We start from the raw sequence: 18,797 nt of genomic DNA, 5'->3' as shown, positions 1-18,797 counted from the left end.
CAGGTCATGCATTCAGGGTCAGCCAGGTCCATGGGCACTGAGGCTGCACCTCTTCTTCTCCAAGGAGGCTGAAATAAGGCAGTCCTTGGAGCTGGGTACAATGTGTGTCCTATCTCCCTATGGATGATTCTGGCCTCCTGGCCATCCAACTGTGGAGATGGTGCCACCAGTCAGAGAATACCTCTTTCCTAATGCCTAAGAAGTGAGAGAGCACCCCTAGGCCTGCATGCCTAGCTTTCACATGCCCTTCCCAGCAGTCAACCCAGTCCTTGGTGTCGGGGATGGGAAAGAAAAAGGAACAGAGCTCAGACAGAGGCAGGGGCAGCCGAGAGGCACACAGCAAGTCCTGGCCCTGCCTCTTGCATGGACTGCTGGCAGACACTGAGGTAGAATGGAGAACTGGGTGGAATGGAGCCCCAGGCGGCTCTTCAGGAAGGAAGTGGAGGTGGAGGGTGGGAGGGCCGGGCGAATAAGCACCCGAGGTTCAGGGTGGTGAGCAATGCAGCCTGATTGGCCCATCTCAAAGCTGTGTGATGGCAGAATTGGGGGGCCAGGTCTTGGTCACTTTGGCTGTCCCTGCATGTGTGTACTTCACTCCTTCCTGAGGCTAGCTTTGTCACTCTCTGGCCCAGGTTGCGCCAGACTCTGGAGTCACTGTCATAGGTCTTACCGGTAGAAGGCCAGCTGCAGGGCCACCTGGATGAAGGCATCGGGGCTGCACTTCTGCTTCTTGATGAACGTCTTCCCATAGCCAGCAAACCTATACACGGTGAAGTCCAGGTTCTTCACTATTCTGGAGGGCAGAGAAAGGCACTTGAGTCACAAGTGCCCCAAACCCACTGCGTGGTTCCAGCCTGGCCTGCCACTCTGCAGGACGAGGGCACAGTTCCTGTCCCCAAGAACACCTGGGCAGTCACAGACATGCTGACAATGCATGTGGCAGGAGCACATGAGGCCAGGCTTCCCTGAGCAGAAAGCGCCCAGCTCGGCAGAAGTGGCAGTGCCTTGAGGAGGAGAGGTGTCCTGCAGGGAGCAGGCAGTGGGCAAAGCTGGGTGAGTACATTTGAATGGGCAGGGCCAAGCTGCCCACAAATATACTCCCTGCCACGGGTAAGCCTGGAAGAGGCCCCACCATTCATGTGACCAAGGAGATGGTATGTGTGTCCTGTAGCTCAGTAGACTCTGGGGAAGGGATGCCTGCTCCCCAAGACTCAGAATACCCACCAGGACTTCACCAGTGACCCAAACCCGTGTTATCCAGAAAGTGCACAGCCTCCCATGATATGCCTGGGCCTTTGTCACCATTAGAATGACAGGACAAGTCCCCACCTCTGTATGGAGACAAGCCCCACCATCCTCACTGTCTCCTCTTCTCTTTTGTGGGGAGTCTGGGATCCTCTGATACCCAGGGCAAGGTCCAGCCAGGCCTGTACCACCTGCCCTCCTGCAAGTTTCCTCTCACTAGGGACTCTGAGGCCACACCAGATGGGGCATCCCTTAGTAGCTTGCCCTGAAGACTTGCCTGCGTACAAACTCCTGGACAGACTGCCACCACCGTCAAAGCTGAGTAGGAGAACCCTACCCTATCACACCCCATTCCCAGAGCTGCTCCTGCTTCCCCCCAGGCTCTCATTCTCAGAAGCAGGGGCCATCTGGGTTCTCGACAGCAACCAACTTTCTGTCCTTGCCCCGGGGCTCTGCAAGATCCATAACATCAGGGTTCTCCACTCCCCCACAGGGCCAACCTGCCTCTGCAAGACCCTGGCCACTGTCCAGCAGAGTTCACCTCCATTTCTCTATGGGCTCAGGTCTGTCCACCTGCCTCTGCTTTGGCACTTCCGGCCTCACACATCGTAGGTCTGGGGGCTGAGGACAGACCCTGTGCACATTTATGTCTCTTTTCCCAGGTCCCACATACTCTGGAGCTCCCCCAGCCTGGTCCATTAGGTTAGGGCCTAACCCATCTTTCAGGGACACAGGCCCCTTGCTAAGCACTCTGTGAACTTCACACACTGAAGCATTCAAACGACCTATTCAAACCAGATGTTTATGAAGCAGGGAGGATCCTGTCTCAGAGTTGCTCAGTGAAGCAAAGCCTGTGGGGGAAGTGGCTGCACATTTGCATTTATGGAAACGACAGACACCTCAGCAAGGTCGCCTTCCCAGAGTTCCGGCTCCCTTTAGTCTGACTACATCTCTTCCATGGGTGCAGGTGGGGTGCAGCCTGGGGAGGTAGAACTGCAGGTCCTTGGGTTGTCCCAGACGACTGTTCACTGGGCACACTTGGGGCACCTCCTTACCGTTGGAGGTTTTCTGCTGAGGAGGCCAGGTGGCCCTGGATTTCTGGGGAGCATTTCCACCTCAGCCTCCTGGGTGCAGGCAGCTCACTGACAGAGTCTGAGCGGACCAGCTTCTTGCTGCTCTTCATCCTACAGCACAGAGGGGAGACTGAGGCCATACACCTGGAGGGGGATTGTTTTTTCTAACTCTACATACATCCTAGCTGTTGGTGTGTACAGCCTTGGAGTTTCAGGGGGCTGAGCTGCACCCCAAACCACTGTGCAGGTGAATAAACAGAAAGTCAGAGAAGCCACCAAAATCACCGAGTGTCACAGCTGGGATTCTATTCAGCCTGCCCAACTCCAAAGAGCGTGCTCTCCTCTTTTCTTCTTTCCTTCCTTCTTTTCTTTCCTTCTTTCTTTCTTCCTGTCTTCCTTACTTTCCTTCATTCCTCCCCCCCCCTCTCTCTCTTTGGGTACTAGGGATCGAACTCAGGACCTTGAGCTTGCAAGGCAGGCAAGGTGCCACTGAGCTAAATTCCTGGTCCCCTTTCGTTCTTTTCTTTTTCTTTTTTTTTTTTTTTTACCTGAGGGTTGAACCCAACGCCTTTACACTCAGCTACATCCCCAGCCATTTAAAAAAATTTTAAAACCATTTTAGACAGCATTTTATCAAGTGGCTAAACTGCCCAGACTGAACACCAACTTGTGATCCTCCTGCCTCCACAGTATCTCTTCTCCTTGGGCTCCTATTAGACCAGTTACAGCAGTGATGCTCATATAAGGCTTGGAGAGAAACATAGCAGCTAGCTGTGTTGTTCTGTGTGTGAGGGTGGTTTAGTTTCCAGTGACCCCAAGGGGTTTATGGAAGAAACTGAGAACTAGAAGCCAGGAACAGATGCTGAAGAGAGAGAACAAACCTGTGAGTGGGGACAGAGCAGCCCAGGATTAGGGACCTCTTTGCACCAGTCACATAGGTGCAGCACTGGCTCTGGACAGGTAGCAGGAAGTGATGGGGCTTCCCAGGACCACAGCAGACACCCTGAGGCCTCATCCCACCCTCTCCCCAACAGCCCTCAATGTCTCCTGGGACCTGCACATTTTCAACCTGGGCCTGTAAGTCTCATGATACCATGTTCATGCTGCTCTCCAAATGCAGCCCTTGCTAAACCACTTTCCAGCCTGACACAGTCCCCTGGGGTTCCTGGTTTTTCCTGATCCCCTCCACTCATCCCCAGACTCACATGTGCTTGAGCAGGTGCTCCGTGCACTGCACCAGGACGATGCCGTCGAATGGGGAGTGTTCGCACACCACGCCACACGTGCCATCTCGGCCCACCACGAACTGCGGCAGAGGGGGCAGTTGCCAGGTCAGCTCTTGCACCCAGCTGGGGGCACCGCTCCTTCATGGACACCAGGGACAGCACTTCCCAAAGGGAGCACTACAGTGACAGCAGTGGGAGTCTCTAGATAGCACTGGGCTGGGTGGGCAGCCTCCCCACAGAGGCCCTGTGTGCTGACCTGGCCTGTCCCCTCCCCGCACACAGCACAGGCCTCACCCCATGGCGGCCTCTCTGTCTGTGTGTTTGGCCACCATTGATTTTATTCCCAGAAAGGTACCTCTGCCCACCCCACAGCAGCTGCTTGGTCCTGCACTACAAGATGATAAAATGTGGCAATTGGATTTGGTAGTCGAGCAGATTCCCAAGGACAAGAAGTAGATGGAGGATGTCCTGTGCAGGGAAGGTTGTGGACAGAGGATGTTCTGTTAGCTGCCATCAGAACCCCAGATCCTACTCCTACTGACCCGGCAGCTGCGGGAGCTTTGTCCAGCCCCTCTGGCTCCATGGGCTTCAAGAGGCTCTCATTTAAGTCTGGCCAAGTGAGGTCCAGTTTGCCGGCTGGAGATGGAGACTAGGGAGAATGTGCATATGGAATACTGAGACACTAGACAGGATTCTTAGGATTTCACTTTGTTCAACTTCACAAAGGCTTTATTTAGCTGACTTGGAAAAGGAGCTATTATAGTTTGGATCTGAAATGTCCAGAGAAGTCCCTTGACTTGGGCCCTAGTCCACGGTACTACAGGGTGTGGACCCTGTTGACAGTGGGGCCTACTGGGAGGAAGTCAGGTCACTGGGCTGTGACCTTGAAGGGGACTTTGGGACTGGATGCTTTCCTGTCTCTCTGCCTCCTGGCCACTATGAGGTGACCAGACATCTCAGCCATGACATCCCGTGTTGTCACAGGCCCAAAGCAATAGCACTAAGTGGCCATGGGCTGAACCCTCTGGAACTGTGTCTCCATAAGTCAGTTATTCCAGGTGTGTTTCCACAGTGATGGGCATCTGACCAGCATGGCACAGTGCATAGGGGTCCTAGGGGAAAGAAGTGACAGGACAACACTTGCCACTGAGTACAAAGGCCAGACAGAACAGGGCCACCTTGCCACTCTTCACACCCAGGGGCACGCATCCCGCATCCATAAGCCACAGGGACCCCTTCCCAGGACCACAACACCCACCCACACTTGAGCAGCCTCTCTCCGTGACACTCCCAATCCCCATCATGGACCAGAGGCTGCAACCTTTACTGTCACTCCACAGTGTAGCTATCAAGCAGCCGTCCCTCAATGCAGCATCCCTCCTCACCTCCAGAATCCAGCCCAGCAAACCTCCTGACTCCCCTGGTCCTCTGTCCTGCCCACCCAAGAGGCCTGGAGGCAGCACAGACTCCCCTAGGTGGCGGGGGTGGGGGTGGGGGAATCAATGCACCAACCAGCCAAAAGGATAAGAGTAAGAGGGAAAGAGACAAGGAGGTGCAGAGAAATGCACACTGCAGGGAGCAACATCAATCTAGAAGGATGCACAGCCCTTGTGTGAGTGCGGTGGCTTTAAAAATAGCAAGGTCATATTTGGGGTTGGCCTGTTAGGGTAGAGGATGGGGAAATGGAAGGACAGTCTGACTCAACTCATCCCTGTCTGCATGGGTAGGTGATGTCATGAGAAGGAAAAACATGAAATATTTTACTTAATTTCATTTTAGGACTTTTCTGTAGAGATGCCAGGTGCCCTGCTGCTCAGGGATGAAGAAAAAGCGTGTTGGAACAGCCCAGCTCGCAGACATTCGGCAGTGCTGGTGTCCCAGGGATCAGACACAGTTCTTGCTGAAGGTGCTCAGTAGTCTCATGCTGGGACCATGGCACGCTCTGCCCTGGGTGCCCAGATGTGACTCCAGTCAGCTCGAGCCCCAGGTGTGACCAGGGCTTCCCTCACAGGCCGCAGGATGATGAAGAAGGAGTTTCAGTTGGCCCAGCTACCCACATAGAAGAGCTCTGGCCATCAGAGGTGACCAGCAGCCTGCCTCTGGCCCTTCTGCTCTTCTGGCCACCAGCCCCAGGCCCCAGGACCATAGAGGACCTGTGCAGGGCATAGGGAGCACACTTACCTGCAGGGACTTGTCGTACCAGCGGTTGGCCCCATTCTGGCTGTAGCCCCCTCCGTGGAGAAGCTGGAGCGCTCTGTGGGTGTCGCTGAGGTCCCCCCCACTGGGCGCGTCCAGGCACACCAGGCAGATGCAGCGCTCGATCATGTCCAGCGAGTCACGATTGGTGGAGTCTGCAGGCCAGGACAGGCAAGCATGGCGGCCTTGGCACCTGCGTGCCCTCCCTGAGCCCATGCTGTAGCCAAGTGGCTATCCTGGGGCAGTGAGGTCAGGGAACCATCCTGACCTCTAACCTGGCCCAGGGTCCCTGCCGGTCCAGTCCAGTCCCAGCATGAAGGGGGCCCCAGCCCCACATGTGCATGGCACACATATATCCTGAGCTGCGATTTCCAAAGATCTGATTTGGGGCCGAAATATAATTAGGGTTTCCCATGAGCACTAGAAGGAAGGGTACACACTGCCACCCTTGCCCCAGAGGTTGGTTTGCGGGGTGGGGGTACAAATGGAGCCACGGCACACTCTATGGCAGTGACATTGACTGCTCGACCCTGAGGTCCTCACTCACAGCAGCCCTGGCCTTTAGCTTGGCACATGGGCTACCACTGAAAGCTACATCCTCTGCCTCTCTCTTTATAGCCAGGAGCAGCTAGCTGTCAAATTCTGCCAACAAAATCTACAGACACTCTAAGACAGCTTCCAGAAAGCCTCCTTAAAGAACCAGTATCTATCCTTTGTCCTCCCCACCATCCTCCATTCTGCCACCTGGAAGGCAGGTTTGATGGCAGGAACTCTGGTATCCATTTTGCTTTCCCCAGGCATGAGGAAAGCTCTCTCTTCTGGTGTGGCTGCTTAGTCTCTAAACCTTCCTGCCAACTTCCTCAGTCCATGCCAGGCACATGGCCACCTGGCCAGTCCCTGCTCTGCTCAGGTGATTTCTCCAGGTTTGTGACAGGTGTCCACAAATGTCCCTACCCTTGCCTTATATTTTTGGCAGATCCTTGGGGAAGGAGATGTATCGCACCCAGGCCTTCCACACTGAGGAGCCAGCACACCCTTGGGACATCCATTCATCCATCCCCTTCCTGTCTGGGTGAGTTTTGGAGACTCCCACACCCCTTTGGACCTGTTGGCTCCTGCATATGTCTTGGCTTCTCCCACCCCCCCACACACAGCATCTTGGCCTGAGCCATGCCCTGGGGTCTGAAGGCACAGGGCAGCATGGGTCTTTACTACCCTGCCTACCACCTACTGGTGTGAGCACCAGGCTAAGTATGCACACTGATAGGCATGGAGTAAGCATTGTCAGAGACTAAATGTCTTGACTTAGGCCATTTCCAAGGCCTTACTTATAAATGGGGCTGAGAATGATCACCTAGTAACAGGGGGAGCTGGGTTGGATCCCAGTGCCTGGTTGAGCAGATCATCCAGAGCTGTGAATGCTTGTCCTGGAGAGTACAGCTCACCTGAAAATAGCAGGGAGTCACCAAAGGGGCCTGGGCAGAACAGAGCATCCAGGCAAGAGAGGCTCCCAAGGAGGGCCCAGGCCTCTCCATGGTGTGCAGGCTGCACAGGCCTGGTTGTTCAGTAGCACCCGACAGGAACAAGGTCTTGGCTCATTACCCAGAGAGAAATGGGATAAGGACAGGACAGCAGCCCTGGGAAGCCAGGTGGCCCTGCAAATGAACTCCCTGCAGTCTGTGCTGATCGGTCAAATGCTGACAAGTTCATCGTGTGAGGAGAAAATGAGCTACACCCCATCTCATCCATGTGACTCTGGCCCAAGTGGAGTGGGTGTGGGGCGGTGGGCTGTGGGTGCACAGCAGGAGCCATTTGTCTCACAGCAACCTCCCAGAGCACATCGGGGCTCGCTTAATGTGGCAAATCCATCTTCCTCAAGGAGCTGGCTTGGGAGTGGGCTTGGGAATGAGATGTGGGAGTTGAGTAATAGAGGAGCTTGCTCTGACATCCACACCCTGCAGGAATTTCAGAGGATGGAGGCTCTGGGAGCCCCAGGCCACTGGCAGGCTGATTGACTCAGGTGAGCAAAGATAACTGTGTGCATCTTGTTCCTCAGCCTTTGCAGGGCTGCAGAGGTCTCAGGTGCTGCTCCTAAAATGCACACCTGTTCACAAACACACACCCCTTGCCATGCCCACCTCCATGGGAACACAGACTCATGCATCATTCTCTGCAACACCTGTCTCCTCTGCATTACTACCAGGCACATGGGTGTAGCTCAGGTTTCCACTGTGCTGCCTGCCGCCTCACAGCTGGGGAGGCGGAGGCACTGGGCTTCTTCTCTGGGGTGAAGAGCTTCTAACCCTCTACGATCCTGTCTTAGCATCTTTCACCCTCAGACTTGGAGCAGAAAAAAGCCAGCAACAGGAAATCTCAAATGAGTACTGAAAACAACACTAAAACACAACAGAAAACTCAAAAACAAGCCCTCTCACTCACTGCCCAAAGACCCAGAAAAAGACAGTCTCTCAAGACATAAGGCTCTTAGGTAACAGACATCCTGCTTCAGCCAAGTACTGGGAAAAACTGAGTTTCTCATCCCCAAACCTCCTGCCAGCAAAGCCCCAGTGGAGGCGGAGACTTCTTCCATCACTGGTCTGCAGGGTGGCATTGCAACTCCTAGGGCTGCCAGGGCAAGCAGCATTTCACATGGAAGCTGGACAGTCACCTCCACAGGGAGACTATCAGTCTCCCCCAATCTCCACTGCACAGCATCAGTGAGACCATGGAGGCAGCGTGAACCCCACCTACAGTGACAAGGCATTGCTGGCCCAGATCATCAGCAGCCCAATTGTGGAGCCTGGATGCTGCCTTCACCTGCTGTTAGAAGGCAGTCCCCACCTGTAACATGTGGCCGTCCAGCCTGCGGCAGCAGTGTCCGGTGAGTCACAGTTCATAACACACTAACCCAGTGTTCAGTTGGGAATCACATATCATACCAAGAGCTAGAAAATCTCCACATGCATTAAAAAAGAATCCATCAATGTTAATTGAGGTGATAGAAACGCTAAAATTATATGAATAATATTTTAAATGAGTAATCATGCCCCAGCATAGTGGTGCATGCCTGTAATCCAAGCACTCAGGAGGCTGAGGCAGGAGGATCGCTGTGAGTTCGAGACAAGCCTGAGCTACATAGTGAGTTCCAGGTCAGTCTCAACTACATAGTGAGACCCTGTCTCAAAAAACCAAAAATAAATAAATAAATAAATAAATAATCATGAAAATGCACCAATAAGATTTGAGCACTTTTTTTTTTTTTTTTTTTTTTTTGCAGTACTGGGGACTGAACTCAGGACCTTGCACTTGCAAGGAAGGAGGCAGCACCACTGAGCTAAAACCCCAGCCCAATCTGAGCACTTTTGAAACAAATGAAAGCACCCAGAAATCTCAGCAAAGAAATAAAAACTCTCAGAACAAAAAAAACATAAATAAGAACCAAACAGAAAGTTTAGAAATGAAAAAAGTAAAAAGCTCAGCAGATGGCTTCAAGAGCAGGACTTAGGTGGCAGAGAAGAGAATTGAAGAACTTAAAGACAGCACAACAGAACCAGTGGATCTCAACAATAAGAAAACAGAGTGGAAAATTTTTAAAATAGTCTATGGGGACAGACATGAAAGGCTGAACTTTCACATTATCAGATTCCCCAAAGGAGACGACAGCAGAACAGTAAAGTACTCAGAGAATCAATGTCTAACAACTCAACAGACTTGGCAAGAGACAAAAATGAAAAGGTTCAAGAAAGGAACTTAACCACAAACAAGATAAATCAAAAGAAAACACCCCCCCCATACCACAATCAAACTTCTGGAAATCAATGACAAAGTAAAATCTTTTTTGTTTTGTTTTCTTTTTTCAGACAGGGTCTCACTATGTAGTTGAGTCTGACCTGGAACTCACTATGTAGCCCACGCTGGTCTCAAACTCAAAGTGATCCTCCTGCTTTAGCCTCCCACGTGCTGGGATTACAGGTGTGTGCCACCATGCCCAGTTCAGAGTAAAATCTTGAAAGAAATGACACGTTACCCATAGGAGAAAAGCAATAGAATAACAGCAGACTTTTTGTGAGAAGCGGAGGAGGACAGAAGGAAGTGGCATGGAACTGTCCACGCTCTAGAAGGAAAGGACTGTCACACAGAGTTCGGGATCCTTCAGAAATGAAGTGCAAACTGGAATCCTCTCACATGGAAAGGAACTGGTGCTGGTCAGGCAGGGCACTCGCACAGCAGGTTTCATCTCCAGCTCCACAACACACACACACACACACAATGTAAGATAAGTGCTTTGGCATGGCTGCCGCCATTCCGATAAATATCTTCCTTCTTCACCTTAGTTTCCACTTCCTACCTCACGCATCACTGCTCATGAGACCGGCACATGCACGAACAAGGCTTTTCTGCATAGCAAATAAATGTCCAAGAGTGGCCCCTGAGTGGCTGCCCGTGCAGCTGACGTAATCCCCACCCGCCTACACCAGTCACCCGATATATAACCAAGGCCCTTCCCTCTCTCCCTCTCTCTCTCCCTCTCTCTCTCTCTCTCTCTCTCTCTCTCTCTCTCTCTCGTTCTCTTTCCGCAGAGTGGGCCACCATGCCACCTCGGCTCCTTAATAACGATCTCTCATAGGAGCTCTGTCAGTGTGTGGAGTGATCCTTGGCAGGTGCTGGGTTTCTTTCACCCAAGCCTAAGAGAATTATCTCTAGGAGACTTGTTCTAAAACAATGATCAAACTGAGTTTCTTTAAAAGAAAGGAAATAAATGATAAGGAACCCTACACATCAAGAAGGCAGAAGGAACGGGGGAAGAGAAAAATCTGAGTGAATAAAGTTATTTTCCATCTTCTTTTGAGTTTTCTAAATTGTGTTTCTGTGTCAAAGCAAAACTTATAATTATGCCTCACATAGCTCTACATATATCTGAAGGAATTATTTAAGAATTATAAGCAAGGAAGACAAAAAAGGATATAAAAGGTAGAAAACTTTTTATACTTCACTGAAAAGCTGATAAAATTTTAATGCCAATAGGCTATGATAAGTTTTGTACATGTAAAGTAACACTTGTAGGAACTGCTACCAAAAAATTATACTAAAAACACTATGGATGGATAGAGTTATGAAAAATATTCATGTAACCCATGGGAAGCAAGAAAATGAAACAAGAACATTTTGCAGAATGAGCAAAAAATAAAATGACAGTTAAACCCTAACATATCAATAATTATATTAAATGTAAATAATGTAAATAAATACACTGATTAAAAAATGACAGGGCCTGGGATCTAGCTCAGTGGTGCTGCTCCTCACAAGCCCAAGGTCCTGAATTTGATCCCTGAAACAAACAAACAAACAAAAAAATGACATTGGCAGAATATGTGTGCTGTCTGCAAGAAGCTCACATTAAATATCATGCTATAGGTTCACTGTAAGTAAAAGAAAGGAAAAAGACATATCATGTAAACATTAATCAAAAGAAACTAGGAATTAATATATAAGTGTAAGATCAATTAAACTGCAAAACAACAACAAAAACAATGTACCAAAGTCATAAAGGGACATTACATGAAAAGTAAATCCACCAAGAAGATAGCAATCCTGAATTAATATGTGCAAAACATAGTATTGGAGATAGGTAAGTTAATTAGATATCTTTTAGGCAATTAGACAGGGCAGGCCCTGGAGGAGCTCACATATATTCCTGGAAAGCCAGCACTGTAAAAGAAGAGAAACTACCACACCCAAGTGCTTCCCCTAAGGACAAACCATAGTGATCGATATTCTAAATAGGTATCAGTCACCTGGGTAGGGGACCAAGATCTTACTCACCCCTTCAAGGGAAGATTCTTTGTTTGTTCCTTGTACGCTTGCTATGTGACTTGCTTCCCCATTGGTCTCCATTTAATAAATATTACCTAAGTGACTATACTTGGCATAATCCTATCGGTTGATAGTAGCTTTGTCCCACCTTGTGATTTCCCATTGGATCAATATTACCTCAGGGACTGTACGTGTAATCTTACTAGTTGACCACCATTTTTTCCCACCTTGAACCCATCTCACCTCGTGGCTTTGCTCCATGAAAGCCCCCTGGGAAATAGGGTGGTCTGGCAATCCATTTTTCCCACCCCGCTTCTGTCTTTCTTAGACAGAAACTATCTTTCTCTCAATAAATTTTTCCAGATCTTAACCTCTGTTTTTCTTAGAGTTCATTCTTTGATTTTAGAGAACACGAACTTGCATTTTAGATATCTAGCAGGTTTCGGAGTTACAGCTCTTCCCCTGTACCAATGCCATAAAATATGTGAAGTCAAAACTCCCTCACTAAAAGAAAAAACAAAACTACCATTATCTTGGAGACTTTACCACCCCTGTGCCAACAGTTGAGAGACAAGTGTAGCCAGAAAATCAGCCAGAACACAACAGAATTCAGCACCACCAACATCCAACAGGGTCTAATTGACAGAGAGAACTTCACCCAGTGACATCAGAATGCATGTTCTTTTGTAGCACTCATGAATCACATGCAAGATAGGCTATATCCAGGGCCATAAAATATCCCTCAACACTTTGAAAAGAACTGAAATAATACAACATGAATTTGCTGACTACAATCAGAGCAAAGTAGAAATCAGTAACTGAAAAAAGGGAAATTTTCAAATATTTGAGAATCAAATAGCACTTTGTAAATAACCCAAGGGTCAAAGAGGGATCCTGGAGAGAAATTATAAAAATACAATGAAATGAATGAAAAATTTTAAATGGCATATAAAACTTGTGAGATAAAGCTAAAATATCGACGGAAGGGAAATTAATATAGTAAATGCTTAGAAAGACTGACAAGAAGAGAGGGAGGGAGAGAGGGGAGAAGTATGGAAGGAAAAGGACAGAGGAAAGAGGAATACAGAGCAGAGAGAATGAGTCACCAGGAGCAGGAATGAAACAGGAGAACTCACCACACCCTAGAGAAAAAAAAATGTGCACGGACCTGACATTTGAGATGAAATGGACCGATCCTTGAAAAACGCAAGCTTCTGAATATGATGTATCAGGTCATCTGAGTAACCTGATAACTATCAAGAAAACTGAATTTATGTTTTAAAACTCCCCCAAATAGCCAGGTGTGGTGGTGCACGCCTGTAATCCTAGCACTCGCACTCGGGAGGCTGAGGCAGGAGGATTGTTGTAAGTTAGAGGCCAGCCTACACTACATAGTGAGTTCAAGGCCAGTCCACACTATAAAGTGAGACCCTATCTCAATAAATAAATAAATAAGATTTAAAAATTAAAACCTCTACAAAAGAAATCTTCAGTCCCAAATGATTTCACTGAAGAATTATACCAAACCCCTCAGGAAGAACCAACACCACATCTGTACAATCTCTTCCAGAAAATATATAAGAGGAGGGAACACTTCTCAATTTATTTTATCGTCCTCACATTGACTTCATGTCAAAACAAAACAGAGTACAAAACAAACAGAAAACTTGGACCGATATCCTTCATCCGTATAGATGCAAAATAATGAACAGCACATTAGCAAATAGGCTAGGGGTGGCAGCACATGGCTGTGATCCCAACAGTCTGGAAGGCAGAGGCAGGAGGATCACAATTTCTAGCCCAGCCTGGGCACCTTAGTGAGACCCTGTCTCAAAATTTTAAAAAATATAAAAAGGACTGGGAAGTCTTCATGAAGGCCTTAGGATAAATTTCCAGTACTGGGGAAAAAAATCAGCAAATAGAACTAACAAGCATATAAAAATAATTATACAGCATGACTAAATGGGATTCATTTCAGGAACGCAAGGCTGGTTTCACATTTGAAAATCGATTAGTACAATCCACCGTATTAACAGACTAAAGATAAAAAGTTACTGGGATGGGGATTTAGCTCAGTGGCAGAGTGCCTGCCTTGCAAGTGCAGGGTCCTGAGTTTGATACTGGTACCAAAAAAAGCAAGAGCAACAGAGAGAGAGAGAGAGAGAGAGAGAGAGAGAGAGAGAGAGAGAGAGAGAGAGAGAGAGATAGAGAAAGTTACATGATTATATTAGTTAATATAGAAAAGGCATTTGGAAAAATTTAACATCCATTCATGACAAAAATCTCTTGAGAAACTAGAAATAGAAAGAAACTTTATCAATTCGATAAAGAACATCTAAAAGAACCGGTAGCTAACATCATATTTGAAGTTGAGAGACCAAATGCTTTTTCCCCTAGTATCAGAAACAAGATAAAAATATATACTCTCACCACTGCTATTCCAGAAAGTACTGGCAATGCTGACCAGCGTAATAAGTCAAGAGAAGGCAATAAAAGGCAAAGAGATCAAGAAAAATTGCCTCCATTTTCAGATGGCATGACTGTTTATGTAGAAAATCTGAAGGAATCTACAAAAACAAGCAAATAAAAAGCCCTTCAAGAACTAAGTGAATTCAGCAAGGCCACAAGTTACAAGATCAACATACAAAAATCAATTATATTTCTGTGTTCCAGAGACAAACACATAGCAGCAAAGTTAAAAAATACAACAACTACAATCATTCAACAGAAATTAAAGACTTGACAATAAATCTAACAAAAATATAGAGAACTTGTTTGCTAGAAGTACAAAACACCAATGAAAGAAATCAAAGATCTGCCGGGTATGGTGGGGCACGCCTGTAATTCCAGACTCAGGAGGCTGAGGCAGGAGGATTGCCCTGAGTTCAAGACCAGCCTGGGCTACATAGTGAGTTCAGGTCAGCCTCAACTACATAGTGAGACCCTGTCTCAAAAAAAGAAATCAAAGATCTAAGGAAATGGAGAGTTATATCATATTCATGCTTTTGAAGACCCAGCAGGGTAAAGATATCATTTTTCCCCAAGTGTTTTTCTTTCAATACATAAACACACACACACTCACACACACATATATATGTACATAAATTTTTATTAACTTTGCAAAATATTGGGCTTTCTTGCATCACTTTCTTAAATGCATATAACATACTTTGACCACATCCATTCTCTCTCCTCCCCAAATTGATACTTAGCACTTTTCATCAAAAATTCCAGCAGGATATGCCATAACTGCAGACAAGATTATTATAAAATCTATACAAAAATTCAGATTAATGGCTAGAGTTATTTTGAAAAGGGGTAAAGGCCGGGTATTTAGCTCAGTGGTTCCGGTACCTGCCTTGAAAGAGTATAGTTGGAGGAATCACAACTGTCAACTTGAAGGCACAGTCTATGCCCATGTAACCAGGACTGTGATATTAGCAGAAAGGTAAGCAAGCAGTGGAACAAAACAGAGAACCCCAAAACTGACCCATGCAAATATCCCTCTGACCGTGGCAAAGGGACAAAGATTGTGGTGCTAGAGACATTGGTCATCTGGCAGCAAGAGAAAGGAAAGAAAAAGAAACCATGAAATAAATCTCACAGTTATACAGAAACTAACTCAAGACAGATTGCTGACTTAAATGTACAAAGTAAAATTATAAAACTATTAGGGAAAAACAACAGGAGAAAAGATTTGACATCTATCCTAAGCAAAGAATTCTGACACTTGACACCAAAAGCACTATCCATAAAAAAGAAAAATTGGTAAATTGGACCTCAACAAAATTCAAATTTTTGACACGGTGGAACACACTGTTAAAAATATGAAAGACAAGCTACAGGCAGGGAAAAAATATTTGCAAGCCGCAAACCCAATAAAGGAGTGTCTAGAATACATAAGCAACTCAGATTTTACTGGGAAAAAAAACAATAAACCAAACAATCCAATAGAATGGGCAAAGAGATAAAATAACATTTCACCAAAGAACATAAATAGAGGGGAAATGAGCACATGAAAAGATATTCAATGTATCAGTCGCTAGGGAAACAAATTAAAACCACAATGGAACATTACTGCATGCCTATCAGAAGTACAAATATAAAAAATAGTGACAACACCAAGTGCTGGCAAGAAGGCAGAAAAATTACATCACACACACATGCTGATGAGAATGTACCATGGTACAGTCACTCTGGGAAGTATGTTAGCAGTTTCTTTAAGAGCTAAGCATGGGATGGGGATTTATAGCTCAGTGGTACGGTGCCTGCCTTGCAAGTGCAAGGTACTAAGTTTGATGTCCAGTATTAAAAAAAATAAACAACAAATCAACAACAACAACAACAAAAAAGCTCACAACTATAATACTTCACTCCTGAACAAAAATAAAAATGTATGTTCCCTTCAAAACCTGTACATAGATGTCCAATATATCTCTATTTGTAATAGCCCCAAACTTGAAACTACTCAGATGTCCCTCAAAGGGTAAATGGTTAAAGAAACTGCAGTACATCACGCCACACAGCATCAAAAAAGAATGGGCTACTGACACACGCAACAACTTGAATGGACCTCTAGAGAGTTATGCTGAATAAAAAAAGCTAAGCCCAACAATCATACTGCCCTCTGACTTCGTTTATGCAATATTCCTGGAAAAACAGTAACAAAAATGGAGAACAAATCCGTGGCTGCCAGGAGCTAAAGGAAGGTTAAAGTGGGGCTAGGGATTTAGCTCAGTGATGCTGCCACCTGCCTCACAAGTTCAAGTTCCCAAGTTCGATCCCCGGTACCCCACCACCCCCCAAAAAGGTTAAGGTGGGAGAAAAGTGGGAAAAGGCCACATGGTGGATCCTTATCTCTGACCCTGTATCTCGACCTCGTCTATGTCAGGGTCAATGTCGATGTCCTGGTCGGAATATTGTACTACAGTTTTGCAAGATGTTCCCATTGAAGAGAAACAGGAACATGTGAGCTCTCTCTGTATTATTTCTTACGAATGCATTTGCAGCTGCAGTGATCCCCAAATATATTTAACTTGATTAAAAAAAAGAACCCAAGAACCACAAAGCACCCTTTCTTCTGTTCCAACCGTACTTCCAAAAGGCAGATAATCTCAAGAGTTTAGGGGCATTCATGTACGAAGCTGGGGAGAAGGCCTCTCATGAAGTTAGGAAAGGAATAGAGACCATCAGCCTTGGCAGTGCCCATCTAGCAGCTACCGATTTTCAAGTTCACCAGCATTTTCCAGGAGGCTGTGCCTTGGGCAAAGTGTCCCCAGAGAGCTTCTCCAGATCTAATAAGAGCTATCATGGGTGAACACCCTCGGCACGCCAGGCCCCAGGCCATCTGCTCAGCTGCAGTGCCCTCATCCTACTCACCAGGAAGCCAAGCTACAGGGACACAGAAGGGCAGGGCATGGCCAGGCCTCTCTGTCTGGATACCCTGGTCCATGAAGGGGCCCACGTTTCTGGGGGAGAAGTGGCCCCAGGCCCTACCCAGAGAAAGGAAATCTTATTCAGCCAGGAACATGGGAGGTATTTCTGGGTCAATTAAATCAGAGAGGCTGTTACTGCTAATGTGTAATTGGTTTTAAAATCAGCAGACTTGCCTAGTTTTGGATGCCTAGCTCAGTATTTAAACAGCCGAATGCCCCCATCCTGAGAGGTTCCTGTAAGCCGTGACGGTGACCATGGTGTCTGCAGCTGTTGTCCCTTCCCTCCTTGGAAGCAGCAGCAGAGCTCTAATTGGCTGCTGGGGATAAATATTTATGGTGCTGTGTAAACAAAGAGCATCTGCCCGCGTGGTCTGTTCGCAGAGTCTCTTCACAGCCCCCAGGAAAGCCAGCAGCTCGGGGGGCCTCCAAGCTAGCCATCCTTTTCCTACAAATTGACAAGCGCTGCCGTCTTCCAGACTCAGGGCCGAACTGCTAATTAAATTTCCAGACCAGGATAACGGTGTTAGCTCCTTCTGGGTTCAGGAAGGCCACGGATTCACGGCTAGATGGGAAGGGAGGTCCTGAGAGATGTGCGCCACCCCCACCCCCACCCCCAGCTGCCTCGCCCAGGCAGGAAGTCGGGTGCCCTTGCTCCGGAACACCTCAAAGGTGGGGCACTGCGAAAGGTGGGGACACAGCTGCCATCTCTGCTCAAGGGGATGAGATCTCCATCTCACAGGCACCACGAAGACTGAAGACCCAAAGGGCCATGTACGAGGAGCAGCGGGGTCCTCTGAACCACGAGTGAGTTGGCACAGGAAACTTTCAGGGCATCTTATAAATAGACTCCCCAACCCCTCTCCTAGACCCCGGAAAATCACTGGGGCACAGGCGTCTGTCCTGTCTTTAAAAGAATGCTCCAGATGAGGCTGATGTCATCAGCCAACCCTGTCTGCAGCCAGGGCTGAGTCACATTGCCCTCCACCCACCCAGGCTGTGACCACCACCAGGACTCCATCTGAAATGCTGCCATACCCCCTGGCACCGTGGTCCCAAAAGCTCCCGGTGAGCCGGTGAGCCGTGGGGCGCAGGCTGAAGGGCATGGGTGGAGCAGCACGCAGCCCTGCTCCCGCGAGCAGGCTATGCTGCCCCTGGACCTCCATAGGCTTCACCTTTCAGTGTCAGGGCAGAAAGCCAGGTAGGCAGCCCGAGAACTCCGAGGTAGAGGTGTCTGAATCGGGGTTGGTGGTGGGGCTGGATAGTGTCTTTCGGGAGACTGTGGATACATGAAGGGTCAGTGCAGACAGGACCAGGCCTCCCCAGGGTGAAAGGAGGTTGCCTTGCCAAGGCCTCCTTCAGGACAGCGCCCACTGGACCAGTGCTCAGGTCCTAGGGAGGAGGGATGGAGGAAGGGAGGAAGGTGGCAGTGACCTCAGCACACCCATTCCCTGATGGTGATGCAGGTACTGCTTCAGGACAGAGGGAACCCAGGCCCTGTGACTAGTGCCAGCCCCGGCCGGCCGGGAGCCAGGAGCAGCTTCCCTGAATCCACGGCCTAGCGGGGACATCGCTGGCAGTGCTCACTGTATCCCTGGCCCTCCTACTCCTCATCACCTCCCTCCTTCCTCCCCAGCTCTGCACCACCTGCCTTGGACCCTTGTACCCACCAACTCCCCGCATGGTCAGCTCCTCTGCATGAGCTCATCTGAGTATGTTCTCCTGCGGCCCAGTCCCTGCAGCCCTCTTAGGACATGGTTTTGTTTCACACTCATGCAGCCCAAGTTGGTGGGGGAGCCGCTCTGCCCTAT

The 18,797-nt window shown here is 48.2% G+C and overlaps 1 protein-coding gene across 2 annotated transcripts in view; it reads right to left on the bottom strand.

Moving 5' to 3' along the window:
- Chat (choline O-acetyltransferase) overlaps positions 1–18,797 on the bottom strand; it is a 42,360-nt gene that overhangs the window by 10,004 nt on the left and 13,559 nt on the right. For both annotated transcript variants that reach the window (XM_033761898.1, XM_010622508.2), the window contains exons 8-11: positions 5,726–5,895; positions 3,524–3,624; positions 2,301–2,429; positions 671–793 (exon numbers count right to left, since the gene is read on the bottom strand). In XM_033761898.1, the coding sequence (XP_033617789.1) occupies positions 671–793; positions 2,301–2,429; positions 3,524–3,624; positions 5,726–5,895 (523 nt within the window). The remainder of the gene's footprint in view (positions 1–670; positions 794–2,300; positions 2,430–3,523; positions 3,625–5,725; positions 5,896–18,797) is intronic.

This window comes from Fukomys damarensis, unplaced genomic scaffold (genome assembly GCF_012274545.1).
Source record: "Fukomys damarensis isolate Sample0158 unplaced genomic scaffold, DMR_v1.0_HiC HiC_scaffold_1, whole genome shotgun sequence".
In the NCBI taxonomy this organism is placed as follows: domain Eukaryota; kingdom Metazoa; phylum Chordata; class Mammalia; order Rodentia; family Bathyergidae; genus Fukomys; species Fukomys damarensis.
This window is presented reverse-complemented; position numbering and strand designations above follow the sequence as displayed.